This window comes from Balearica regulorum, chromosome 1 (genome assembly GCF_011004875.1).
Source record: "Balearica regulorum gibbericeps isolate bBalReg1 chromosome 1, bBalReg1.pri, whole genome shotgun sequence".
Lineage (NCBI taxonomy): Eukaryota > Metazoa > Chordata > Aves > Gruiformes > Gruidae > Balearica > Balearica regulorum.
The window spans coordinates 63295699-63322771 of NC_046184.1; the positions used below are offsets into that span (position 1 = coordinate 63295699).

Sequence of the window (27073 nt, forward strand, 5' to 3'; positions counted from 1 at the left end):
ATACAGCAGGTTTCAAAGGCTCTCGCTCCTTTTCGGGTGGCTGGGGCGGTGTGAGCCGGCATGCCTCATCTGTTATTAGTCTCAACAAGCCACGTACTGCTGCAGCACAGCTTGCACTTGTCGCAGACCTGATACGGGGGTTGTGACCGAGCCAGAAAACGCTGGGTCCAGACCACCCAGGGGTTGTTGTGGGACAGAAAGGGTTTCCCTCCTCTGGTCCAAACCAGTTCTGACCTTAAAAGAAAAGGTTTGCTGTACCCCGTGCGAGACAGGATAGTTGGCCAGGGCGTTTCGCTCGCCGCCCTCCTCGCCCGGCACGGTGCCTGCAGCCATGCCAAAGCACAACCCTGCTGTCATCGCCTGACGGGACGCCCGGCCAGCTGAGGGGAGAGCTCACCCCTTCCCCAGGGAGAGGGCCTGCTGGAAAGGAACACAGTGGCTGAGAGGTAAACCCGAGTAACACCTTCTCCAAAGCAACTTACAGCACCAGGAGTTACCCTGCCCGAAACTCAGTGCATTTTAATGCATTTTAATGCAACGCAGTACTGCTGGAAAATAGTGACCAGGGAAAGTGTGAGTGATTTCTCAATTAACTGTTCTTTTGCCAAAGCAAAAAAATTTGTGTGTGTGTATGTGTATGTAGGGTGTTGATAGAGGCATGGCTGGCAGCAAGTACCTTTGGGCAAGCCTCTTGTATCTGCAGGAATGGGTGAAGGGAGAACGCTCTGCCTTCCTCGGAGCAGGGCTGAGAAGGGTTTCCTGGCCAGAAAGAGGTTTCTCTTTTTATTTTTCATTTTCCTCTCATTCCAAATCAAGATGAAAGGAGCCTCTGGGGTTTCTCACTGACTGATTACCGAGAAAAAGTAGAAACCTGGGTTTGGGTGGTTTGAAGCAGTTTAACTAAGATATTTTCAATTATTTCCTTTGAGTTTTGTTCTTTTAATTCTAAGGTTTTAAGATTTTTTGTGGAAGTTAACTGCAGGTTTAGCAATACAAACTGCTTTAAATTATACTCTCTTTTCAGTCTAAAGAAGTTAAGATTTTTATGATCTTTTAAACTTTTTGAAAAGCAGAGCTAGGGAATTTTTTACTTTCTTGTATGAGTAGTGGGGGTCTCTTGCAGCTTGTGTTTTTTTCCTGTGAAAAATATAGTTTGCTTAAAAATGTCCAACCAGCTTTAAAGATTATATCCCACTGGAGCTGGCACATGATATGTTTTCTTTTAACAAGCTACTAGTTATCGTATGTTATATTTTCAACATCTTAAATCATTTAGTGAATGGGTACAGAGAGTGAGACAAGGAAAACTCACAGGGCAATTGAGCAAATACGGACATGTGACTACAGTGCCCCTGTTAAACAAGCCTTTAATATCTTTAATATCATATTTTAAAAAAGTGTTGTAAGACAAGGATCATGGAGAGAGAGGCTTAAGGATGATTGCCTTCCCATCCCCGCCAACAAGTAGACGTAAGGTTATAAAGGGAGTTTGGTTTGCTATTTATGAAATGTAGGCTTGCTACAAAATTAAACGCGTGCAAGCAGTGTATCTACTTGCATCTTTTTCTCTGGGAAAGAATAATTACTGTGTTTGTGCATGCCAATCAGTTAATTTTGTTCAAGAACAACTGAAGGCAATTTGTTACTCAAAGTAAATAATAAGCAGCATGTAGACAAAAGGAACTTTTGTGAAAAGCATGATATTTCATGTATCCCATCTTAAAAACAGTCCCTTATGGGGAGAAAATGCTTTTTAAATCTTAAAGTTTGTTTTAATTTAAATAAAATAGTCTCTTCTTCTCTACATCCCCATATAACATGCTCCAGATGTGTCTGCAGTGTTGTGTTCACACTACCAATGAAAGTGATAAAAAACAGTCAGGCCTCTTTCACCCATCTAATTGCAAGGTGAAATTAATGATTTTTCTTCTCTGTGTTGTGGAAGACAAAGAGAAATTGAGTCCTTCACAAGTTCAGCATCCAGAACCCAAATAAAGGGCCTGAGTGCAGTGGTCTGAAGTGTCTTTGGTCCAGCAGTGGACAGGGCAGGGTATTTGTTCATCATCTGTCCTAGGGGACCACAGGCTCCCTTCTTTCCCTGTGTCACACACATACCTTAGTATCTATCACCACTCTGGTGGGATGAAGCTAGTGTGGGTTCAAGGAGGCTTTTAGGAGGTGAAGAAACCCTTTTGAAGGACCTGATGGGCAGCATTGGGTTAGCTTCTAGCACATTGACTCAGTGATTCCAATGTTCCTGCAGCGCTTGGCACCTTCTGGCACCTCCCTGGATGAGGAAGACTGTGCTGCTGCTACCAAGGCCCCCACGGACACCCAAGTCAGAGGAAGGCAGGAGAAATGGCCTCGGTCTTCCGGAGCGAGGAAATGAGTCTGATGCAGCTCTTCTTGCAGGTGGAAGCTGCCTACTGCTGTGTGGCCGAGCTCGGGGAGCTGGGTCTGGTCCAGTTCAGAGATGTGAGTAGTGCCCAGCTGGCATGCTGAGCTGCAGGAGATGTGCCCTGGGGTCTGCTTGTCCTTCCCTCAAAGCACTTGGGGAAGGTACACCTGCAGGGTGGTCAAAAAGCCTATGGCGAGAGTGAGACTTCCCCAAAGCTGATATGAAAGCCAGTCACCATGTCCAGCCCCAACCCATCCCTGTGTCCCCGTCCAGTGCTCTGCACGCCCTCTGCACAACCTTAGGATGATTCCCTCCACCACCAGAAAATGGGGATGGGTGGGTGGGTGTGTCTCCATGAGAATCCATCTATGACTCCTGCTGTCACAGCAAGGCTGGGTGGAAATGAGCCTGGTAAGGCCACAATGTCCTTGGTCCTAAGGAAACCCATGGTATTGCCCTGCCTCCAGGAGTCTGTAAGATGCAGTGGTGTTGGCCGTCTGCACCAAAGGTGTTCAGTCTCTGCTGATGTTAAAAATGAGTGCGGCAGCATGCAGCCTCCAGCACCAGGCTTGTTTTCACTCCTGTTTTTAGCTGAATGTGAATGTGAACAGCTTCCAGAGAAAGTTTGTGAATGAAGTAAGAAGGTGCGAATCATTGGAGAGAATCCTGCGTAAGTAAGCGCTTGTCAAATGCTATCGGCTTCCTGCCAACTGGTGGCGTGGGGTTTATTCCTTTGTTAAGTGCTCTCACGCTGTGGAGCAGAATTAGTGACAAAATGGTGATGTTTCCATATGAGCCCCTGGAAATGTTTTGCATGCGTCAGCTAATTACTGCTTTGCCCCATATGGGCAATAAATTGTTGCTCCTATTTTGAAAATGGTTAACTGAACTGAAAGGAGGTTAGTTAGCTTATATAAAATCACAGGATAAATCTGGAGCTGGGCAGGAGTGTAATCCAGATAACCTGACTCTTCCCCCCACATGCCAGGCATTGCCATTCGCTTCCTGCGGCCAAGGGCTTCAGCCTGGGGACAAATCCTTAAAACCTGAGCAACAGAGCTCATGACGCCTGGTGTCCCATGGATGTGTGTCCTGTGAGCTCTGCACTCCCCGCCCTTCCCAATGACACCGGTGCCCACCATAGCCACTATGACAGCACTTGCCATTGCTAGAGTGGAGGAGTGAAGCCTGAGCTTGCTGCATGCCTTGTTCACTGCCCCAAGCAAGGAGGTGCCATGCCAGCTCTTTGTGCGAGGGCTGAAGGCTGTCCAGGACACAGGGGTGGAAGCAGCCACCACGACTTCAGGAGAAGGAAGCATTCTTGCTGAGAAAGGAGGCTCCTCGGTGTTCAGTTCTTGATGGTTGTGTATATGCACTGGGTTGATGGCTTTTGTATATAACTGCCCCTTGCCACACCATGGTGTCAGACATCCTCACAGGGGTTTTAGCAACAGCTAGAGACGAGGATGATGCAGCAGGATGACCCTGTATCACCATGTCTGTGTCCTTTCCTTGCAGGTTTTCTGGAAAATGAGATGGAAGACAATGTTGAGATAGTCAAACTAGATAAGTACCCAGAGACCCCCCTGCCTCGGGAAATGATTGATATGGAGGTACAGAATTCAGAGCGGACCAAGGAGAGAGGGAAGGGGACATACATTGGGGTGTCTGGGTAATGTGCTCGATACAGCCCTCCCCTGCACAGAAGGACCCAGTAACTGGAGCTGGCACAGCTCTCCCTGCTGTCCCCAAGTTGCTGTCTCAGCAGTTAGGTTAACGCTGGTCTTGTTGCATGTTCCTAAAGGAGCCCAGTCTTTTTACCATCCCCTGCGAAAGCTCTGATCCAACATATCACTCCCACAGAACTCCCTCCTCGTCATCCTATAGGTGGTGAAGGAAGGTTTTTGGTGATTAACCAGGAGAGCTGATGTTAGAACTGGCTTCACTGCATAAAACCGCCAGGGCTGTCTGTCCTGGTGTGAGTATGGTTGTGATATAGTAATATTGTGGCCTGACACAAGTAGTTGTGCCTTGCTTTTGGATGTGCAGGAGTTGCTTTATTCTAGCCCAGATGGAAGTTAAGTTTACAGACTGGATCATTTTTAAATGCTGCACATATAGGTGACCAGGAAGGAAAATTGTGTTTCCCAAAGCATTCAGCTTCACAAGCAAGATGGTTCCTTGGTGTGTTGCTGGGCCCACATCCTCACCTAATTTTTGGCCTATGACTAATGAACTTAAGCTGATGGCCTTGTTGTAGGCTCTTTTTGTATCTAGTAGACGGACAGCCAGTCCACCTGGGGCCTGAGATGTCCTGTGGGGAACCACAGAGGTGCCAACACAGCTGAGACACCTACGCCAGGCACCCACTTACCTGCCTGTGCTTCAGTCAAGTGAATTCTGTTTCTAATGCCAGAAGAGAGCAAAGCACCCAGTAGGGAATATGGCACTAGGAAAATGAGGCGTCAGCATTGATGAATATCTTCCAACAAACTCAGTGTTAATCGACACATTCATTGAATATTTCTATATTCTCCCTTGAAAAAAACCCAACCATCTATTGTTTGAGATCTGGTATCAGCTTGATAAAGGGGCCATTGGTCCACTTCATAATTTTTCTGGATGTGCTTGGACCCTAAACAGACGGTGCTGGAGAAACTTGAAGCTGAGCTACTGGAAGCCAATCAGAACCAGCAAACACTGAAGCAGAACTTCCTTGAGCTGATGGAGCTCAAACATCTGCTGAAGAAAACCCAGGACTTCTTTGAGGTAAGAAGTCTCTTTACTCTTCCAACAGAGATGTGGAAGATTCCTAAAAATACATTTTTATTTGCTGTGTGTTGCTGTTATTTATTTTTTATCAAAACCCACCAGTCTTTACCACAAGCCAGTAAGATAAGTTTGCAAAGGCACCTCAGTGACTTTGGAGCCTGCATCACTCTGTGAGTCAGTGGGGCTCAAGAACTTGGTTCCCAGATCTCTTTGGAAATGGCATTTATACTTTTCAGTTGCTAAGATATAGTCTACCTTTTTTTTCCCCCCCTTTGGTGTAAATCTCTGTGGAAAGCTACTTTTGGGGGAAAAAATGTCAGGAGAAAAATGTGAAAACAGTTTTCAAACTGGCAACGCTGAATAGTTTTTAAAACTAATGTTTTCCAGGCAGAAACCAATCTGCCAGATGATTTCTTCAGTGAAGACACATCTGGACTGCTGGAGCTGAGAAGCACTCCTGCCGCTGCAGCTGCCAAGCTGGGGTGTGTATTGGTGATGCCCTCAGATTTCCACCTGCACTGCATTGCTGTGACAGTGACACTAGTACACTTCCTTCTTAGCAGAGGTTGCTTGCCAGCCTATTCAGCATAGCTGTTTAATGAAGGTGAAAGAGCTATATATAAGTGTGTGTATATATATATAAAAGTATATATATATAAAAGAGCTATATATATAAAACTATATATATAGTTAGCTTATATAAGCTAACTAACCTCCTTTCAGTTCAGTTAACCATTTTCATCAAAACTGTGGTCAGGTTCTGGATCAGTGGGACAAATGGATTTTTACTTCCAGTCCACCAATTCCAGTGAGCCTTTTGTAGGTATTAGCTGAAAATTGTTATCTTACAACATCTTACCTGTGGCGTCTGGACTCAGGCAGCTGGCTACTAGCCTGGTCCTCAGTGATGGATATCTAACCACAGCAAAAACCATGGGATTGCTTGCACTGGGCTTTGTCTGCAACAGAAAGTGGCACTGAAGTTGAGAGTTAACGAAGCAGAAACACCACTGAGCATAATACCACTGGTAATTCAGCAGCAAGCATAGACTCAAACAGCTTTCCCTTGTATTTACATCAGTTAGGTGTGGTTAAACTCGCTGATGGTGTTCTCCCAGACTGGTGGTTTTAGCTGCTTGTGCTGATATTTCTGAAGTCCTCTTCAACTCTTGTATGAGCAAAGCATACGCCTGCAGAGGGCTTGCCTCGTTGGGTGTATACCAACATGTCACGATGCACTTCAAAGGTGCAATCTGGTGCTTTCTGGGAAAGGGAAAACAAGAGGGAGTAAAGATAAACCACCGTTTCAGAACTGCTACCTGTTACGTCTGTCATTCAGGCACTCTCTCTTTGTGTGACTTTAAGCATCAAACTGCTCCTCCATTTCTAACCAGAATTGTCTCTTCTTTTTACTGTTGTTCTGGGGAGGACCTACAATGTTTTGAAGAAAAAACAACAGGATAAAGTCAGTAGATTGAGATAAGAGCCAGGCTTGAGCAAGGTCTTTCCTAGAAGCACCTACAACAGCAGCAGAGCCCTGGCAATCATGGACTGGAAAACAAGAGATTGTATACTTGTGTGTCACAAGGGATTGTAAACTTCTAAGTCCCAAAAGACTTAGAATGGGCTTGTAATTTATTTATCTTTTAACTCTGCTCAGATTCACAGCAGGGGTAATAAAGAGGGAAAGGATGATACCCTTTGAGCGTTTACTGTGGCGAGCCTGCAGGGGGAACATCTACCTGAGGTACACCGAAATGGACACCCCCCTGGAGGACCCTGTGACGGTAGGTGCCAACCTGTTTTTGCTTCACGCTGCTCCTCGTGCATGCCTGCGACTGCAGAAACCAAACTGGTGCCCTGGCCATGCTGCAGCACCGGCTGCCTCCCCAGAGCTGTGTGTCTGAAGGTAGCCTGCAGAAGAAAGGTGGGAAAGTTTGAGGATGGGAGAAGATTTTTTTGACATTACTTTCCCCTTTTGCCATTATCAAGGTGGCTTCTTTGTCCTGTCTGGTTGAGGCGCATGTGAGCCCTAGCAGGGTGGCTGTGTTACAGGAACCACCGGGGAGCTGGGCTGTGGCTGTCCTCACCCAGGGCTGACCACGGAGGGAAAGAACGACCCCGTGAAGAGGCTGCCAAAAAAAAACCCCACCACTTTTTCTGCACTGGACTCTTTGCTTTAAATTCTGCTTGAATTGCATTACAGAGAGAAGAAGTGAAGAAGAATGTGTTCATTATCTTCTATCAAGGAGAGCAGCTTAAACAAAAAATCAAGAAGATCTGTGATGGGTAAGGCAGGCCTGTGGGCAAGCCACGGTGACTCCCATGGAGGTGTTCACCTGTCAGCTTGGGCTGGCTGAATTTGGAGCCAGAGATTAGATCTCCGCGCCCCAGCTGTCAGCTCTGCCACTGAGCTCCCTTCTGCTCCTTAGCTCTGCTGCTCCTAATCATGAAAGATATCTGTCACCTTGGCACTTGGAAATTGAGGTCCTAAATTTTCCAAAGTGACTTAAAGATCTTGGGAGCTTCCATTGCTAGCTTTTTAACTTGGTACATCTTAAAAGGGACTGTTTTTTAAGAAATACGCGGAATCCTTCCCCTGAAAATCAGGGCCGCCAACAGGTATTACAACTTAGGCACTGGGAACATGGTAATGCCTGACCTGCTCTCAAGCCTTCCTGCATTTCAGCATAAAAAGATGATGCTGTAGTTTATTCAACCCTTTCCCAAGGCCTTTGGGCAGTATCTGTATAATCAGAGACAGAGCCCAGAAGAGAAATGAAAGCTTCATACAGCCTGACTTGTTTCCACCCTGTTAAGCATCTTGAAAAGATAATTCAGGTTGAATATTTTGTTACTCTCTCATAATGCTGATGACCGATGGGCTTTGTTGCAGTGTAAATCAGATTTGACGAGGGGATCTGTCTGCTGTCACCAAATCCATTTCAGGTATAACCCCTCGGCCAAGCGGGGCCAGCCAAGCACCTGCAGGCTGCAGAAGGTTGCAGGGAAGGGGTGAGCAATTGCTCTTACCCAACATGTGCACTCAGGGCAGGTCTTTCCTTACATCTTGCCTTTAATCAGAATAAAAGCAGGAAGGTCAGTTCATCCAGCTGGGAGAACTGACTTCTATCCCATGAAGTGACCGACCCTTGGGGACTATTAGCAATTCCTGCATTAGAAATGGGGCCCTCCAAGATGCCTTCCATAGGCAGTGGGGGGCAATACTCATCCTGAGGGCAATTCAGCCATTCTGAGGTGGGCATCTCCCTCTATAAAGCAGCCATGGGAGCATGGACAGCTGGGGGAAGACCCCTAGGTATCAGTCACTGATTTCTGATCCTGAACCTCAGAGATGGAGGAAGTTTTGCCATCACCACTGTGCAGGATTGGTCTGCTTTTGCCGGTGGTCTTTGAGCTTTCAACAAGTTCCATTCTCTTTCTCGATTACAGTTACCTGCTTACGTCCCACTTTTTTGTCTGCTTTTTAGATGCTGTTCAGTACCTCTCTCCCCTTCTGCACTCATGGGCAGTTGCCAGTGGTGAATGCTTCCCATTGCCTTTGCCCTGTGCCAATGGCCTTGCACGTTGCCAGGCCATACATTCAGAGTTGGCTGGGGCTGTCCACTGAGTGCTGCAGGTGCTTCATTTTGAAGGAATTTTTTTCCCCTTCAGCATTTTAAATTCCCCACAATCAAAAGTCCAATACTTTTTTTCCGGGGTGTGAGTAAAAGAAGAGGCAACGAGATCCCTGTTAGCATTTTTGTAATTGATTGAACCCAGAATCTTCCAAACCAGAGGCACAGCCTTCTGCAGCGGGGTACAGCCAGGAGCATGGGGCCAGGTAGCACTGGAAGTGTGAGCAGATCCCTGCAGGGTGGGCCATGATGTGCAAAGTTGTTATGAGCCGGTGGCACGTATGTGGTGGTAGGTTTATAGAAAGGAATTTAGACTGGTTTCTCTCAACCTCTTGTAACTGAAGGAAAACATACCTACCTAAGACAAATTCACAGGATGTCCTTTGCAGTACTAGCGCACTGGTTTTTGTTTCTTGCCAGCTAATCAGGCTATACCTGAAATTGTCCTTTATGTCTTTTCTTCCTCCCTTTCAAATTTTTTGCTTGCTAATACGCACGTATATATGGATGTTTTGCTGAGTGGCAGATTTTTCAATGTATTAATCCCATTAAATCCCATTAAACCCTCCTTTTGTGCTCTGTGGGCTATCAGCCGTCCCTGGTACACAGATCAAGACATTTTGGGCTGGTCCATCTTTAAGGCAGGGTTAACTATACCTAAAGCAGATGGCAGTGTCATTCCAGCCCCAGCAGAACATTTCTGCTTAGCACTAAGTCATCATTCATGACAAGTAAATATCCTGCAAAAATCATGGGACTGGTGTGAGCCAGTCTCCTGCAAGGAAGGCTAAGATTTGTTTGCAGAGCAGTGTGCCTCCGGTTACGCTTGTAGTCCCTGCTTGACTCTAATTGGTAACATTAGTCTGCCAATTTCATGAGCATTAAGTCCATGCACAGATTTATTAGTGAAAGGTGTAGAGGGAGCAGGGAGGAGGAAAATGTAAGAATTTTTCTTTTCCTCCTTTTCTTGCAGCTGCCTCAGTGCTAATGTGAATACTAAACTGGGTTTATCAATGTAAGGATTCCCTGCTGAATTCTCCTGGAGCTTTCAGAGATGTCTGTGCCATTAGGGCAAAGCTGATACTCAGTATGCAAAATGGCTGTTAAAAGATCAAAGCAACACTGCTGCAATAACGTTATTGGAAACTGGGGAACTGTACAGCATGGAGGAATAAGCTTTCAAGTTTGATTAAAAATCCTTATTAAAGATGAACTAAGAGCTGTGAAGAATAAGAAGATGGAAATAATTAGGTAGGGTGAATAACCTTCGGAAACCAATACCAGGTGTTGAGTGAGGAGAGATTTAATTCTGGAAAGGGAACTTTAGCTGAAGAGCACGTGCTGTCATTACACACAGCTCTCGGCTGATCTCTAGGAAACTGCTCCATGTTTTGTTCAATTTGCAACTGTCCTTACTTGTGTGTGTGCTGGAACTGATTTTGGAGAGCAGGTGGTGATATGTTCTGTGCTCAGCCAAAGCCAGAACATGATGCTTATCTGTACACAGAGCATGCATGTTTTTCTCTCTTAAACAGGGATAGACCCCTATGACCCTGTTACATCTTTTAATTCATCTCACGTGCAGAAAGCCAGCCTTTCAGCAACCTTAGCTCAGCATAACTCCACTGCAGGATGGTGGAAGTGTGTTGTCTTAGGTGGGCAGAAGACCTCCACTCTGTAAAGAAAGAGGAGTGATCTCTTCCTGCAGACCTGTTGGGGCAATATTGAAGAACGACATTTATAATGCCCTTGAAGTGGCAGGGCTGACACAAGCACTAAATATCACTGAAAAAAACTGAAAGAATGGAGGGATCTCTGCTATTTTAATTACTGCAGCACCTCAGCTCAGTTAGAGCTTGTTGGCGCAGAGCCTTGCAGCAGCGCACCTTGTGATCTGCGAGTTCCCAGTGGGAGCTCCTTGTGCCTGCTCTTTGTGCATGAAGTACAGGCACTCTGGGACTTGTTTTGCAGGCAGGACAGGTAGGTGTACACTTTTCAGAGAGACATGCAACTTATTTATTTCTAATTGGCTGTGTTGGGTTCATATAGTGGCTTTACAACACTGCAGTGGAGTGTGTCATGTTGAATACTATAGATGAAGCAGTATACAACGCTTGCATGGAGATAAGACCTTCACTCACATGTTAGAAGCCCACATTAGTCCTTATTATACAACATTAAACAAACCAGCTGAGTCTCCAAATACAGCATTGGGGGTATGCTTATAAAAGCATTTATACTGGCCTGGCCATACGTAAGCTGACATAACAGATACCACTCTCGGGTGTTTAAAAAACTTCACCCATCCTTCCCTTGCTCCCAAGCTGTCTAGCCAACCAGACGGACCAGAAGCCACGAGCCGGCTGTATGGTCATTCTCCTTTTGTTTTATCCTGGAAATACAGTGGTTTGTTGTTGTTTGGTTTGATTTTTTTTTTTTTTTTTTTTTTTTACAGGGCGATTTGCTTACACTGCCTGCACGCAGGAAGGGTGTTTGCCTGCTGTGCAGCAGTAGCTCAGCTGATGCCTTCCCCCAGTGACTGCCAGAGGGTAGTGCAGAGACAGGGACGTGGTGGTTTTCCAGCCTCAGTGCAAGAGGGACATCTGTTGGTTACCGTGTTACAAGGGCTGCCTCTGCCAGGGTGGGGGTTTTGTGGCTTTTTGCAGTTCAAGCAGCTTCCCCAGGCGTTAGCAGAGCATCCTTAGGGAGGTGCCTGTGTATTAGTGCTGACCGCTGTATAATATTATACAAGGTAGAATACCTTGTAGCACCTGAGACACAGAGTGGTTTTTTTCAGCTAGAACACATGAAAGGATCCTTTTTCTCATGAAGAGATAAATGTACCTTTTTGTATCTTTCTGGGGGACCAGGCACAACTTTGTAGTATGTAAGATGAGTATACTACCAGGTGAGGAATAAAGTACGGTTTTCCCACTTTTGAGCTGAGAAGAGTCCAGAGGAAGAAAAAGTCAGTCAAATAAATGGTGTTTCTCACTTCTCTCTTACTGAGGCTAGATTTCGTGCCACAGTCTATCCCTGTCCAGAATCTGCCACCGAGCGCCGAGAAATGCTTGATGGAGTCAACACAAGGATTGAGGATTTAAACACAGTAAGTGGCAGCAGCTTTACTAGGCTCTGAACCCTGCAAGTGGGACCTGCCCAGAAATTTGTCCTTTCTGAAACCCTGTGGCCATGGCCAGATCCCAGGCTTGTTTTGGCAGCTGGCTGTGCAGAGCTGGCTGTGGGCTGGGGATGAAGCCAACAGCCCAGGAGCAAACCCTCATGTGTTGCAGAGGCCAGTGGCTGTGCTCTACTCTGCCCATTTACACCCTCTGGGGGCTGCTGGGGGACAGCCTCCTATGTGAGGGGCTCAAAGACCACTTGCTGCTGTTGTCTGTGCAGAAGTCGGAGGTTTAGACCGTATAATACGGGGCTGTGAGGTGAGATCTAAGGTCATCAGCAGGCTGCAGGTATCATAACCAAATAGCTTATTATGCGGGCTGTCAGAAATGGTTTCATCTAGCTCTTACAGCATGGTTTCCCTCAGCAGCTCATGAACTTGTTCAGTCACAAGTGTAGTACCACTATACTAGGCTCAGACAGGACTCCAAAGATTTTTTTTTAATATATATTTGAATTAGGTTTTCTTTACTGAGGAAATTGATCTCGGGGCGCTTGTCACAGACGCAACGGAAAGCTGAGACTGCTGTTCTAGAATTACAAGTAGACCTTTATATTGTCACACGTGACAGTGGGTCCTGAGGCAGGAGGGAATGGACACTGTTTGCCTGAGGTGGCCCATCTGGCAGGTGACATCCTGCTGGCAACCCCTCTGTGGATGCCTGTGAATGCCAAGTCTGCACACGAGTCTGCTTCCAAACTGACTTTCATTCCTGAGCATCGTGGGCAGTTAGGCTTCTTCAGTGCTTGTAGACCACATAGGTTATCTTCCTAACACGTTATCTCCATTGCTCATTTATGCAGCAGCACTGTGGTGGCCATATGATGCATGTAGGTCACGCCAGGGCTGTGAGCTGTAGCTCTAGCAGCGCAGGCACGCTCATGGATGTGATGTGCCCCAAGTTTGTGGCACAGAGCTGCCTACAGGAGATGGCAGGGTGGGAGCACATAGTGAGATGTGACTAGTCTGTAAGCAACTGGGTAAGGAGCCAATCCCCCATCTCAGTAACTCCCAATGGTCTCCTCTATGCTTACAGAAGCTCAGGGCCATGCAGGGAGAGTCCTTAGCAAACAGCACTGTGGACCTGCTGTCAAGTGCTCCTGTGTCCAGACCTGCACATACTGCCCTCCACAATACCCCACACATTCATACAAATCACTCCCTCTCCACAGCCCTCTTCCACCTGCCTTCCCCAAATAACTGCTGAATAGATCATGCCACCTGTGCCTTCCTGTCTCAAGTGCTGCCTGTGCTGTGCTTACAGGTGATAACACAAACCGAGTCCCACCGCCAGCGACTGCTGCATGAGGCAGCAGCCAATCTGTGGTCCTGGGGGATCAAGGTGAAGAAAATCAAGGCCATCTACCACATCCTGAATTGCTGTAACATCGACGTCACCCAGCAGTGTGTCATTGCAGAGATCTGGTTCCCATTGGCTGATGCTGGCCGGATAAAGAGAGCTCTCCATCAGGGAATGGTAAGAGACCAACATTTTGTATCCCTGAAGCTCTCACACAAACTGCATTGTGTATACGTTGAGCATATGTTTAAACTTCTGTCTCTTACCATAATGCTGGGCTCCTTTTTCTGTTTTAATTAAAGTTGAGGTTGTCGCATGTTCACTTGGCCTCAGGGAGTTTTAGGTCAGCATTAAATCTTAGCAGGTTTGTGATCGACCCACAAAAATCAGCAGTTCTGGCAGCTTTCCCTGAACAAATCAATAGCACAAAAAAATGGAAAAATCTGGATATTAGGAAAAGGGTTGAGATATAGCACTCTTGAGCTCAGCTTTCATATTGCTGCCTGTGCATGTTTGGACATAGACCTTAGTGTTGTGAGACTGATTCCTTTCTGCTAGCCACCTTGTCTGTCTGTCCTTGTCACCTGGTTTGCAGGAGCGCAGTGGCTCTACTATTGCCCCTATCCTGACCGCCATACACACCAGGATGGCACCACCCACCTTCAACAGGACCAACAAGTTTACAGCTGGATTTCAGAACATTGTGGATGCATATGGTGTGGGCAACTACAGGGAGATGAACCCAGGTGAGAAACACTCAGCTACCTGTACGTGGCTTGCTAGAGCCAAAGTGAAGCCTTTGAGCTAAACATGTACTCATTGCTGACTGAGAAATGTTAACCATATTTTCTGCTGGTAAAAATTGGTACTGTTTGGTGCATAGGCATGGATTTTCTCAGGCAAAGAATTTGGCTGTTGGTCTTCAGTGATTGATTGTGGCAGGAATAATGAACTTCACAAATACAGGATGGGGAACAAATGGTGAGGTAGCAGCACTGAGGAAAAGACCTAAGCTCACAAGGCAAATATAAGGTGAGCTTATAGTACTGAGGCAAAAAAAAAAAAAAAAGGACCTGAGAAAAATGTGAAACACTCATCTCAAGGAGAGCACTGAGAATGAACAGAAACCTAGAGTCATTCTAGTGGTAAAGCTAGTTCTGCAGTAGATCTGACTGCCTGGTGAATAGGAGAAGGATCATGGAGGCCTTTAAGGGTAGCACCTGTGAGGAATGGTCTGGTGGGGTGGTCTGCTTCTCTGCTGAGGTCTTTTTGTTTAGGAGGATCTGAGTTTCTTGTTCTTTCCTTCCTGCAGCTCCATACACTATCATTACCTTCCCCTTCTTATTTGCGGTGATGTTTGGAGATTGTGGCCATGGTGCTGTCATGCTGGGCTTTGCACTCTGGATGGTCATTAATGAGAAGAGCCTTCTTGCCCAGAAAAGCACTAATGAGGTGAGTTCCAGGGTGTGTAGGAAAAGGCTCATCATCCCGATTTGATGAAGGGGGCATCCAGCCTACCAAAGACTGAGTGGACATCCTTGGAATATGCTTGTGAGCCAGAGGTTTGGCAAGTAATTCTGCCTACTTCTACACAGAGACCTGGATGAGCCCAAGGGACCTGAAGTTTCCTATGAATAATTGTATATACATAGATTAGTACAGTCATGTCTCCTGTTCACTGAGGCCCACCATTTGATGGGATTGCAGGTACTTTGGTCACTGGTATTGCCTTCTCCCCCTGCAGATCTGGAACACCTTTTTCAGCGGGCGCTACCTGATCCTGCTCATGGGCATATTCTCCATGTACACTGGCTTCATCTACAATGACTGCTTCTCCAAATCGTTCAACATCTTTGGCTCTTCCTGGCATGTTATCCCTATGTTTAAAAATAGCACTTGGAAGTAAGTGAAAACACACCAAATGGAGCACGTAGGCTTTGAAAGAAAGACACAGTAACTGCCTGTGTGGGGAAGGGAAGAGCTCCCTGCTGTGGATGCAGTCATGAATGAATCAGAGGTTTTGTCTGACACACACAGATGAACTCACTATTGAAATGGAAATTTAGATTCCTTGGGAACATGCCTGTTTGTTCAGGCACTGACATGCATAAAAATCTGCAGGTGTCCAGGACCAATGCATAGAGAAATATCAGTGTCATGGAGACTGCATTGTATAGGACCCATTTACACACACACACACACACACACACACACGCCCAGGATAACAGTTCACAGAAAGGCTGGAGTTGGTGACAGATATCATGTGATAGTCCTCAGCACATCTCACATAAATATACTGTAGGCTTATACAGTGAGATTAAACTGCAAAGGTCATTTGCCTTTTCTCTTGTAGTAAGGATGTGCTTCTGGACAATACGGTTCTGCAGTTGGATCCAGCAGTCCCGGGAGTCTACTCTGGAAATCCATATCCATTTGGAATAGATCCGGTAATTAAATTAAATTGCTCTGATAATTTGTATTTCAATCCTGTTTCTACATATCAGGTACATCAGTAGCTCTCTGCTCTCTCTCTTGAAGCTGTGCTCTTCACTTCTTCCTCTTTTCCTGTGGTTTACATAGTCATGATGCTTTTCTTTAGCAATCAAGGATATATATTGCTGACAGGTTTGCACAGGCAGCAGCAAAATGGTGAGCAGGAAGGAACTTCGATTTTGCCAGAGAGTGGTCTTGTGCCACAGTGTCCGCTCTGTCACCAGCCTGCTGGACTCAGTTTCCTTAGTTGAGTACTTAACACATTCCAGAGCTACCTCAAACGTTTGAAGGCAAAGTCCTGATTTCCATGCAGTCTATTTATCATATGAAGTGCGAAAAACATGCCAGTATCAGTTAACTTATCCACGTTTTCTTCTCTGTGTCCTATTTCCCTTTTCTTGCCAGTATCTCTTTATCACATATTGAAATGTAGTTGTTAATGTCAAAGTTTCCTGTTTCAATCTTCGTATTAGGCAGTTAACCTCTGTTCTGCTAGATCTGCTCTCATTTCAGTTGGTCACACAAAGAAACACTGGCTTCCCCTGGTTTGCAGAGACATTGACCTTGTAGTAAGTTTTTCACAAACCTAGCTCTAAAGCTCTGCCCAGGATGTAGGCAGTCCAGTTCAAGGAATCTCAACAGAGGAAGCTGAATTTTCTGTATGTTGCCCTGACACATACATATTTTAGGTCAACCTAGGCTAGTCCCTCTTCCACCCTGGCTGCTGCCTGCTTGAGAGGCTGGGACCCCTGGCTGGGAAGGAGAAACAGCTGAACAAGTGCTAGCAGGGAAGGGGTGGACTGTAAAGCACCAGCCCCCGCATGGCCCTCTCTGTAGAAATTATCCATGTCATCTGCCCAGAAGTATGGATGGGTCTTTGCATTTTGCAAGTCCTGGCAGGATGGCTGAGGTGTGTCTCTTCCATAGTCATAGAAGAGCCAAAGCATGTTGGACGAAGGCAGATATTTTGCCTTCCAAATAATCCTATCTATCTTCCTCCTTTCTGTTCAGGTACTATACTTAGTGTCTGAAAAGAGATATCTACTTACCATCTCTGAAGTCAGAAGACTTTGGGGTCTAGGAAGTTTTACAAGGAGAAGCAACCCCAAAGCTCTGTAGCATAAAAAAGGCAGGACTGAGAAGAGTCATATGGCTACTGTCCCAGCACAACTGAAAAGTTACTGCAGAGACACAGACGATTATCTGATCTCCATGGCCAAAGAGTTGGAATGAGCTTTTTTTTGTTCAAAGAAAAAGTTTGAACATGCTCTGCCCTCAGTACTTCTCTGGTGAAGGTGGATCAAATTTCCATAGCAGCAGGAGGGTTTTTCTCATGTCTTTCCACCTCTGCTAAAGAAGATGATTCAGCCTAAGGGCAAGGAATGACACTGACTTTGCAATGGTTTCTGGAGGACTGAAGCAAAGTCACTACATCATTTTAAATCCCTGTTATTTCCTCTGTTAAACAAAGATAATACTCTATACTTTTTAGATGAGAAGCTTGGCAGAGTGAAAAGTATTTTAAGGAACATCTAGATTTCTGTTGCTTGTTATTTTCTTACTAGAACTCGTAGGACTAAATTGGTGGTGTCAAAGCAACAACTTCCACAAATTTCGTACTGATCAAACACCTGAAAATCTTGTTCTTTTTTCTCTCTGCTCCTTTCCCCAAAGATCTGGAATGTTGCATCGAACAAGCTGACTTTCCTGAACTCCTACAAAATGAAGATGTCAGTTGTCATAGGGATTGTACACATGATTTTTGGGGTGGTACTCAGTCTCTTCAACCACATGTAAGTTTGTTTCACCAAGCCTGTTGCTGCAGCACAGAAGTCCTTATCACTAAACTATCCTTCATTTAGAGAAAGCCTCATATCTTGGATTGATGACTTGAATTTTGCCCTTTCCCTAGTGTGGGTAGAAATGTTGCATACACTCATTAACTCACACCACTGTTGGTACAGAATGCTGAGTCTAAAGGCTGGAAAGACAACTATCACATTGCAGATATTGTCTTGGATAAGCTCTCTTTTTCGCTTTCTCTCTTAGATTCTTGATTCTGCTGAAATACTGAAGTACACTAAATTAAAAATATATAGCACCTGCCTTATTGATAATTTTTGTCTTGAAAGACAAACTCTTTTGGCCTAATCCAAAGCACACTGAAATCTTGCACAGTGTGCGTGCTTGAGTTTCACCTGACTTAGTGAGCCTTTGGTCAGGATCTGTATGTGTGTTTGTCTATATCTCTGCTGCTATATTTTGCAACACAAAATAAGAAACAGTGATAAAGTGGAGGGGCTGACACTACTATCTTGAGAGACTCTCCAAAGCTGGAAGGTATGTGGTGACCCTCAAGGATGGAAAATGCTTGCAGATGACAGAGAGGAGGACTGCCCCTATGGAACTGATTCTACATTTAGTACTGACTTTCCTTGGGGTATAATGCTTAACTTTGTAAATTAGCTATTTTTGAAAATTGGCTTTTATTTCAATGTAGTAATCTTTAGAGGTGCTGAGATACTGGTGGGTCAAGTACTAAAACCTGGGGAGAATAAGTATGAGAAAGCTTTTCTATTTAAATAATGTCTTTCATTGGTGAACACTGCAATTGCAGACTTCTTTCTTGGCTAGTGATAGTTGTATGTTTCTTACATTATTTTCCAAAGACTAAGTAGTGTACAGCACTGTCATACTTGGGTGCAATCATGTATTAATTGTAGCTATCTTTCCTGATTCTTTCCAGCTACTTCAAGAAATACATAAACATTATCCTTCAGTTCATTCCAGAGATGATTTTTATTGTCTCTCTTTTTGGCTACCTGGTCTTCATGATTATTTTCAAATGGTGTCATTTTGATGTCCACTCATCCCAGAGTGCACCGAGCATCCTCATCCACTTCATCAATATGTTTCTGTTCAATTACAGTGATTCTTCAAATGCTCCATTATATCTGCATCAGGTATGGATCAAGCAGCTCCAGCCCACTGTAGCTGGTTTTGGACTCACAGTGGGTGTTGTGGAGAGTGACCATAAAGATGGGGAACAGGCTCAGAAGCTCAGTCACAAGTGCCAGTCACATAAGAGAAGTTTGTTGTTCTGGTATTTGTGTTGGCCTTGTCGACAGGTAGGACAGAGAAGCTATCAATCAATGATGCAAAGGAAACCTCATTCTTAGTGTCATCCTTCGAAGAATGATGATGCAATTTAAGATACTTTTTGGGGAAAAGGGAAAGAAGGGCGATTAGGGATGCAAAGGTGGGTATTGCAGATGCGCTGTCCTGAAGTCTGGGCTAGAGACAAAGCAAGCCTCTCCTTTCCTTGATAAAGTCTTATTTCTTCTTTATAAAACTTAAAAACTTTATATTTTCAGCTAAAAAATAGAAGTAGCTAGAGCATTTTCTGACAGCTTTTTGTCAGAAATATCTCCTTTGGGGATTTCACTTAAAAACAAAACAAACCAAAACAAAACAAAAAACCAAAAGCAAAAATATCTGTCTTAAGATAAGACTTCTTTTAAAGTAATCTCTATTTATTTGCTCAGAACATGGATTATTGGTTTTCTTGCCTGATTTTACATCAGCAGCATCAGTGAAGAATCTGCAAGCAAATGCTGCCTCCAGCCACATGTATGCATCTACATCTATACAGTTGTACACTTTAATGTAAGCTCAGTTTTAGCGCTGCTGGAGAGCCAGAGCTGGTAGAGAGTCCCAATCAGTTCCAAGTAATTGTGTTAAGGCTGCAGGGGAGTTTGGGAAAACACAGGTTTCCCAGCCTTCAAATAGTTATTTGGTAATGTTTTGCTCTGTAACAACCCAAAGCCTTTCCAATTTTTTCCCACATTCCCATCTCTCTACCCCACCAGTAACTGCCTGTGCCATCCACCTGGGTAGTCTGAACGCAAAGACTGTATGAGACCGACCATAAGGGTACCAGAGATCTGAGCCAGCTTTAAAAAAATGCAAAAGTGTAGTTTGGCATTTTCTTTGTTGTGGTTTTGTTTTCTTAAAGTACAAACAGTTATATTAGGACAGCAATAGGGGTGGCATACTGCAACAAGAACACCTTATATTGTGGGGAAAAAGTGTTATCAAACCTAAGCTATGGGGATTCAATTCCCTCCTAGAACGGCAAATGTAGAACAAATGCTGGATTCCCTGCTTTCCAGGGGAAGACTTGAATGACTTGGCTATTACTGCAGCATTTCTACATTGATCAAAGTAAGGCAGGCTGACTGGCTCACCCAGTGGTTAGGACATTCACTTGGGACACTGGAGAGCCAGGTTCAAGTCAGTAGTGTTGCGTTTTGGCAAATTAACCCTTTCCAACATGAAAGCCTTTCATCTCCAAGTCTCCAACCATCTCTAGCTGGCAGTGCTTCCGGGAGCCTTAAGTAGTATACATTTATTTTCATGTCCTTACAAACAGAGGAGACCCAACTGACACAGGGAGTATATCTGCTGTCTTAAAAAAAAAAAAAAAAAAGCCCAAAAAAACCCCACTTTATAGAATGAGGTTTCTAACCATAAAGGCTAAAGGAAGTAAAGTGACTTTTTGCTCTTGTTGTTGTTTTGTCTTTTAGAAAGAAGTGCAGAGTTTCTTGGTCATATTTGCTCTGATTGCTGTTCCCTGGATGCTTCTAATTAAACCTTTCATCCTCCGAGCCAACCACCAGAAAGCGCAGCGCATGGTAAGGGATGTGGATCAGGCCAGAGGGATTCAGTACAGGAAAGGCAAAGCTGAGGAGACAGACCCCAAAAACTGTTTGCAGTGATCTAATTCTGCTTTTCTCTGATCTCAGAGTTTCTCCAGCAATTTCGTCTGTGCTTTATGGCACATGTGCCAAGCGCATGTGTATGGACATTTGGCTGAGCCATCTAAATGGGAAGCAGGAGCTTTGCTCACAAGGCAATACCCTGTTTGTTGGGAGAAGAGTTAAGCTGACACCAAGCTCTTTCAACTGTCGTATTCAAAAGCAGAGAAGGTGTAGAAAGACTGAAGTGCTGGTAAAGCCAAGACAGGGCAAAGACCTCAGATCAGCCCACAACCACCACTAACCACTGGTTGGCTGCTCTGTGGAACAGGGCATCTGTGATACTCCTGGCCTTGGAGAGATCAACACTGCTTGGAGGAGAAGCTCGATTTAAAAGCTGTTGCGTGCTTTCTAGTGGTGCTTTCTTCCATAAGTGATTGCCTTCACGTTGACGGAGCCCTCCTTCCCATGGGCTCTGCGGTTTGCCCAGCTCTTCAGCACATAACTGCAGCAGCTGCAGTTTCCCAGTTGTTCGTTAATTCTCTCCTTTATTACGCTAACAGGACTTTTCTTGTCTGTCAGAATTTACTTCTCTTTATAGCCAGAGTTAGTGCCTGGAGTACCTTTTATAGGGCACAGATGTTTCCATTTGAAGAAAGAGATGCTGGTTGTGCTGCATGACCTTTTCCAACCCAGTCACTTCTGACCTATAACTGAAAGCCAGGTCCCTGGGAGACCTTTGCAGCCCTGCCTCTGTGCTGTAATTTCTTATTTTGTCATTCTTCAGGGATTTGGATGAAAGCTTGACATGGCTGACTCCATCTCCTGCTTTTATGCTAGCAACATCTGACAGCTTTTCCCCACCTCCTATTATGCCCCTTTATTTCTGTTCCTAATTTTCATATGTTAGCTGTCTGATCACATCTTACATTTATCCAGATTTATATGTTTGCAACAAAGTCTGTTCTCTATGCTGACATTCAGGTAAAGCAAAGATAAAGCAGGTGTGACAATGATTACTGCTGCAATAGGAAACAATATGTTATCATAAGACCTTGCCCATGAAACCTGCTGGAAGCTATAAAGAGTGACAGGGCAGAACCTGACAGAAGCCATGAGGTCTGTGTTTGGCTATGCTGTATAATAGGACCCTTACTGTCATATAATGTACAGCTATTCTTATGCTGTGCTGTCATTTCTGGAGTGAGGCTCAGATCAGGTTGTTCAGGCCTCTAGAAAAGCTCTGTAAAGAATAATTATGGACAGAAGATGGGTTTTCATGAGGTTTTTGTCAGTTTAAAATGAATCCAGACATCTGAATTGTATTTCTATCTGTATCCCAGGAACTGTGTGACCTTCATCAAGTCACCTGATCCTTTCAGGCTCCATTTCCCTTTCACTTGATGCTAATTCCTTTGATTTGCACCCATCTAATTGAGATCATCAGCTTTAACGTGCCTCAGTTTTCTCATTTGCCAAAAGTGATGGATCTTCTCATGGTGGGTATAAAGGGTGCATTGTGAGACTAGAAACCAGCTCCAAATCAGTTGGAATCACTGGAAAATGCTCTGGGATGGAAAATATTTAAGTATTATTAGCCATTTGGAGTACTCAGTTTCTGTGGTCCATGATGACTAAGTATTGTTGAAATTGTCCTCATATTCATGATACGGTCCTTCGTATGTTACCTGTCATGAAGTTGTTGATGGAGTTCTGTGCTATGGTCTACTTCATTTTGGTATCAACCTGTAGCATGACACAAAAGACATATTACATTTTATTTCTGAAAGATACGATCTCAAGCCATCTCAGGAAACCCTCAAGCTGAAAATGAGGTAGATTTCCCAGAGACCAGTCACTCCAAGAAAGCTTCCCAGGGAGACCACAGTGGTGGCCATGGAGGACATGAGGATAATGATGAAGAGGTAAGACAATGCAGGCAGAAAATTATCCAGACAGACACAATAGTAAAAAACACAAAGTCAAGCAGAAGGCTTTTGCAGATTTGCCAGTCTTTCTTTTTTAGCAAGATACCAAGACACACTGTTGCAACAGTTTGTGTTTCCAAACAGAGTAAACTTTGAATTTTCATAGAATGAATTCCTCTAAATTTTTCTTTTAGTTTTGCCGGGTGAGGGCAGGCATTCTTACAAACCTCAAGCTTCCTGATGAGGGCAGGCATTCTTACAAACCTCAAGCTTCCTGATGAGGGCAGGCATTCTTACAAACCTCAAGCTTTGGTTTCCCCTAGGGCAGTTGTTTCACTTCCCCATTGCACCCAGAGAAGGTCAAGCCTTCCCCAAGAGTCAGTGAGGTTTCCTTCCTTTAAATTGCAAAGGAGCAATTAAAAGTTGGCAGCCTGCAGTGTTGGCTAGGGAGAAAAGGCTTCCTTTGGCAGATAATGTCAAGGGTTTCTGCAGTATGCAGCAACACAGTTAAAAAAGTGACAAAAGTGTTTGTAGCAGTTGAGAGTACCAACAATATTGAGTGTGGATATGGCTGGCTGTTCCCAGTCACAGGGAATCTTCACAGTCTTAGAAGATACGTTTATTCAGTGATATGTCCCAAAACGTGTATGCCAATAGGCAGATAGTCTGAAAAACCTTATTTTACATAAGAATTTCTGTCTTTGTAAGAAATCACAAAGATTGGAAGCAATTGGATTGACATCTAAAGATTTGAAATTGTAAGACTGGAATATGAGCTGGTTCCTGAACATTTGCTTTTCACTCGATTTCCTCCAGGGAGAATGTATGGGAAGATCATACAGAGTTGACACTTTTCAGAGTAGTCTTTTTGTCAGGGAAATATCTTTGTGTTTCTCGGGACATAGCAAGGAAAAGGGAGGAGTAGGAAGAGCTTTGGTGGAGTGTTGCTCTGTTAACCAGGAAGCCCTGAACTAAGAACTAATAAAATTCATTTGGCTTTATGTTGTTTCAGTTCAATTTTGGAGACACATTTGTCCACCAAGCTATCCATACCATTGAATACTGCCTTGGCTGCATCTCCAACACAGCGTCCTACTTGCGGCTCTGGGCGCTGAGCTTAGCCCATGCACGTGAGTGATTGACTACCTGTTAGTTACCTCACCAGCAACTCCATGCCGATCGCTGCTGCTTCTGGTGTTTGATTATTGCTGCAAATTCCTCCATGAAATCAAAGTTCTCCTTGTGGAACTTTGTATCTCAGAATGGCATAGTGGGAGGTGCTGTCCAAATGGGTAGTCCAGTCTGTACAGGTAAAGGCAGTATGGGAACAATAGCTTCATCTCCCAAGAGGAACTTGCCAAGCCTTAGGGTATGCACATGAATGTCAAAATGACTTGAAACAGTTATTTTGATTTGGTTCAGCAAACTAAAAAGAAAAGTTTTGGTTCAAGAACTCCTGTAATTTGTCATTTTCACTGGTATATTTACCACCAGCAACATTTAGTGGAACCCCACATTCTGTGAGAAATATACAACATTGCAATGTCTTTAGTCTTGATTTAAGATAAAAACAAATGCGCAAATACTAGAAATTGCCTCAGGCTGGAACTTTAGATTTTCAACTACTCTAATTTTTCTGAAATGTTTTTTTATTAATATTGCTGTACTGCCTCTGGCTAGGAGTTGCACGTGCCCTAAAGAATTGGGCACACAAAAAAGGAAAACAAAACGGGGGGGGACGCCATGGATTGACAGAGGTGAGCTGTACTTCTTGGCACAGAAATGACCTTAGTAGGAGTCAAGTGGATGCTAATAGATATTAGCTTTACGTGGAGGACAGGTATCTAAATAAAATAAAATAAACCAACTAAAAAGCTTAGCTAAGGGCAGCCCTCTGTATTATGTCAAAATTCTGCCTGGAAACCCACAACATTCCTTTGCAGCTTTACAAACTGGCGTTGACAGGAGTATTTTTCCTGAGGGCAGCAGTTGCAAGGGATCCCTTGCATCAGTTGTCACCTAAAGTAACAGGTCATTGAATCTGAACGTGGCTCAAGGACCAATGACTGGCAAAATGGTAGGCTGAACTGGTGGCTGGAGCATCTGGATGGCGAAGATCTGGGCTAAGTCTTTGCTTTGCCTGTATTACAAGAGGAAAATTGCTCAGTCCTGAATCTATCCTGTGACTGGGGTAGTTAAGTTAGGAATATGTTATTGAGCTGACAGAACATATCAGATATATACCAGTGCTGTGAATGTTGATATAAACCTGTGCAGGAAAAAAAATCTTTAAAAGCAACAAGCAACCTAAACACTAATACAGCCTGTCTTGGGTGGGACCAACCAGTTGTATTTTTTTTTCTGACCACAGTTTCTCCATGACACCCTAAGAGAAGTGGTTTGGAGAACAAATGGGAATTATGTGTCTCCTGTGGGTCTCAGCTAGCGTCAATCAGTACAGCTTGTAAGCTAATCTACACATGTATTGACTATGTCAATCGATCATGTTCACTGGGATTTAGCAGCAGGCAGTCCTAGAAGGCTCTGCACACTGCCTATCTGCCATGTTAAAGAGGTGCAAATTAAACTGATGACTGTATCACGCCAGGGTAACAGCAGTCTTGGTAGTGTGCTTGCATGGACTTGTGATGCAAAGCCAAGCCAAAACAGCACCATCAGCTTCTAACACAGTGGAGAGGAGCAATAAAAAACAATCTCCATCCACCTTCCTTCCCCAGTCATCATGGAGAGGCAGGGTGGCCATACATGATTACTGTCACGTACTGATTACTGTTATTTACATTTTATCCTAGGCCAACTCATCTAACTAACTGAGCTGCCAGACTGTGCGCTGTGTCTGTCCACAGCTGTTGCTCAGCACTGTTTTCCCTTATTTCCTTTTGCAGAACTGTCAGAGGTCCTTTGGACCATGGTGATGCACAATGGGTTCAACAACAGCAGCTGGGCAGGCCTCATCATCATCTTCATCATCTTCGCGGCATTTGCAGTGCTGACAGTAGCCATCCTGCTTGTCATGGAGGGGCTGTCAGCCTTTCTGCATGCCTTGCGTTTGCACTGGTAGGTGGTGTGGTGTTTTGGAGCTTTCCCAGAGCACTCTTTGGGAGGGATCAGGCTGTGGAAACAGGTGGCCACACCAGTCAGAGTTAGACATGCTGCACTAGTACCTATGCATTAGGACATCAGTTCCCTCTGGCAAATGAAGCAAGGAAGACTCCTCCAAAAGGAGCTCAGAGCTCCCTGCTCCATCTCTGAGCTGCTCCCTGGAGCAACCTGCCTGCCCTCCTGAGCCTGTGGTTGCTGTGGGCATGTGTGGCAAATGGCAACCTGCAGTTCTGCCCTGGCAAACATGCAGGGCGACCAAGGCCACCTTGACCTGAATGATAAGGCCTGAAGGCACCACAGCTGCACCACTGGTTGTGTATCCCACCCAGGGTTACCATCAAACAATACAGATGGGGACTAGTTCTGTGGGAAGAGTTCAACTGGGGCTGAAAAACCTCCCGAAAACCAGGGTCAGTACTTGTGCCATTAGCCCAAGTTGAGCTCCAGGCTGTTTTGGCTTTGTGGCAAACCAGTTTGAAGTTAGTTCATGGCTGCCTTAACTAGCTGTCAGTCCAGGCAAGGACAGCAGTGTGGATGCACCATTGGGCTAGTATGTAAAGCAAGACCAGGGTAACAAATGACCCTTCACCACCACCATAATTTGGCATCCTGCCTGAGCACCCAAGCTGTGGCCTTTTTCACCAACGTCCCACCACAAACCACGAACGCTGCCAAGGCAAACTGTGGTACAGTTGCTTGTCATTATGCAGAGAGGGGGAGATGTCTGTGTCTCACCAGAGTGTGCAACCAGCTGGCAGTTACCCCAGCTCTCAGAGCTGCTAGAAGCAGTTTAGCAGGCAGGCAAGGTCCTGCCAACTGGCCTCACTAGGAGCGTTTCTAGGCTGACTGATGGAAAGTCAAAGCTGATGCGTGCCGGGTCGCTCCCCGGGCTGCCTGTGTCTCACTGCTGGCTCCAGGAGGAACCTACATTCCCAGCTCAGAGGCCATCAGCTCTCATGGCCTCCCTTTTCCCACGGGTGCCATGTTTCAGCCTCTCAGCTGGCCATAGATCCTGCCTGTGGGCAGCACTGACACCCCCCTCTGCTCCTCCCCAGGGTGGAGTTCCAAAACAAGTTCTACGTGGGAGCTGGGTACAAATTTTCTCCATTCTCCTTCAAGTACATCATCGATGGCACCGCAGAAGAGTGAAGCCAGTGCATCGCTGTTTCACTTCTCAGACCGTGCTCTATTATCTTGTGGTCACTCACCCACAGAGTAGGGTATATGGGATGAAACAGAATGGGATGTGGCCCTTGAAAGAAGAACAGCTGCAGATGAAAATGCCCTAGCTACATTCGCGTATACTGCTGTATCAGCTGAGAGCTGAACTGCATCAGCCAGGCTGGCTGGACCCTTGGCTGAGTATCTCCACTGGTGTCTTTGCCAGGTACCTGGTCCTCAGCATTTGATCAGGTCAGCTCCCTACTGCTTGGTTGAAAAGAGGAGATGCAGCCTTCGAATTAAATTGGTTATTAATAATCAA

At 45.0% G+C, this 27073-nt stretch overlaps 1 protein-coding gene across 3 annotated transcripts; it reads left to right on the plus strand.

Moving 5' to 3' along the window:
• On the plus strand, positions 1–27073 carry ATP6V0A4 (ATPase H+ transporting V0 subunit a4). Of its 3 annotated transcripts, none has more exons than XM_075755237.1 (21): positions 1–446; positions 2264–2475; positions 2990–3068; positions 3917–4011; positions 5042–5167; positions 5558–5652; positions 6831–6957; positions 7377–7459; positions 11824–11917; positions 13254–13466; positions 13885–14035; positions 14602–14741; positions 15034–15191; positions 15643–15736; positions 17457–17575; positions 18529–18745; positions 20369–20476; positions 22330–22464; positions 23480–23597; positions 25374–25545; positions 26646–27073. In XM_075755237.1, the coding sequence occupies exons 2-21, from the start codon at positions 2359–2361 to the stop codon at positions 26737–26739; spliced, it is 2535 nt and encodes an 844-aa protein (XP_075611352.1). In that variant the 5' UTR covers positions 1–446; positions 2264–2358; the 3' UTR covers positions 26740–27073. The 3 variants fall into 3 exon arrangements, with proteins under 3 accessions (XP_075611352.1, XP_075611371.1, XP_075611361.1); XM_075755256.1 differs by having other exon boundaries at positions 30–446; positions 2413–2475; XM_075755246.1 differs by lacking the exon at positions 1–446 and adding an exon at positions 683–773.

Bases quoted from the DNA above. Each gene is read 5' to 3' on its own strand.
- ATP6V0A4 (XM_075755237.1), top strand. From the start codon at position 2,359: ATGGCCTCGGTCTTCCGGAGCGAGGAAATGAGTCTGATGCAGCTCTTC. The intron at 7,460-11,823 runs GTAAGGCAGGCC...TACTGAGGCTAG, and splicing joins ATCAAGAAGATCTGTGATGG to ATTTCGTGCCACAGTCTATC. The intron at 11,918-13,253 runs GTAAGTGGCAGC...CTGTGCTTACAG, and splicing joins GGATTGAGGATTTAAACACA to GTGATAACACAAACCGAGTC.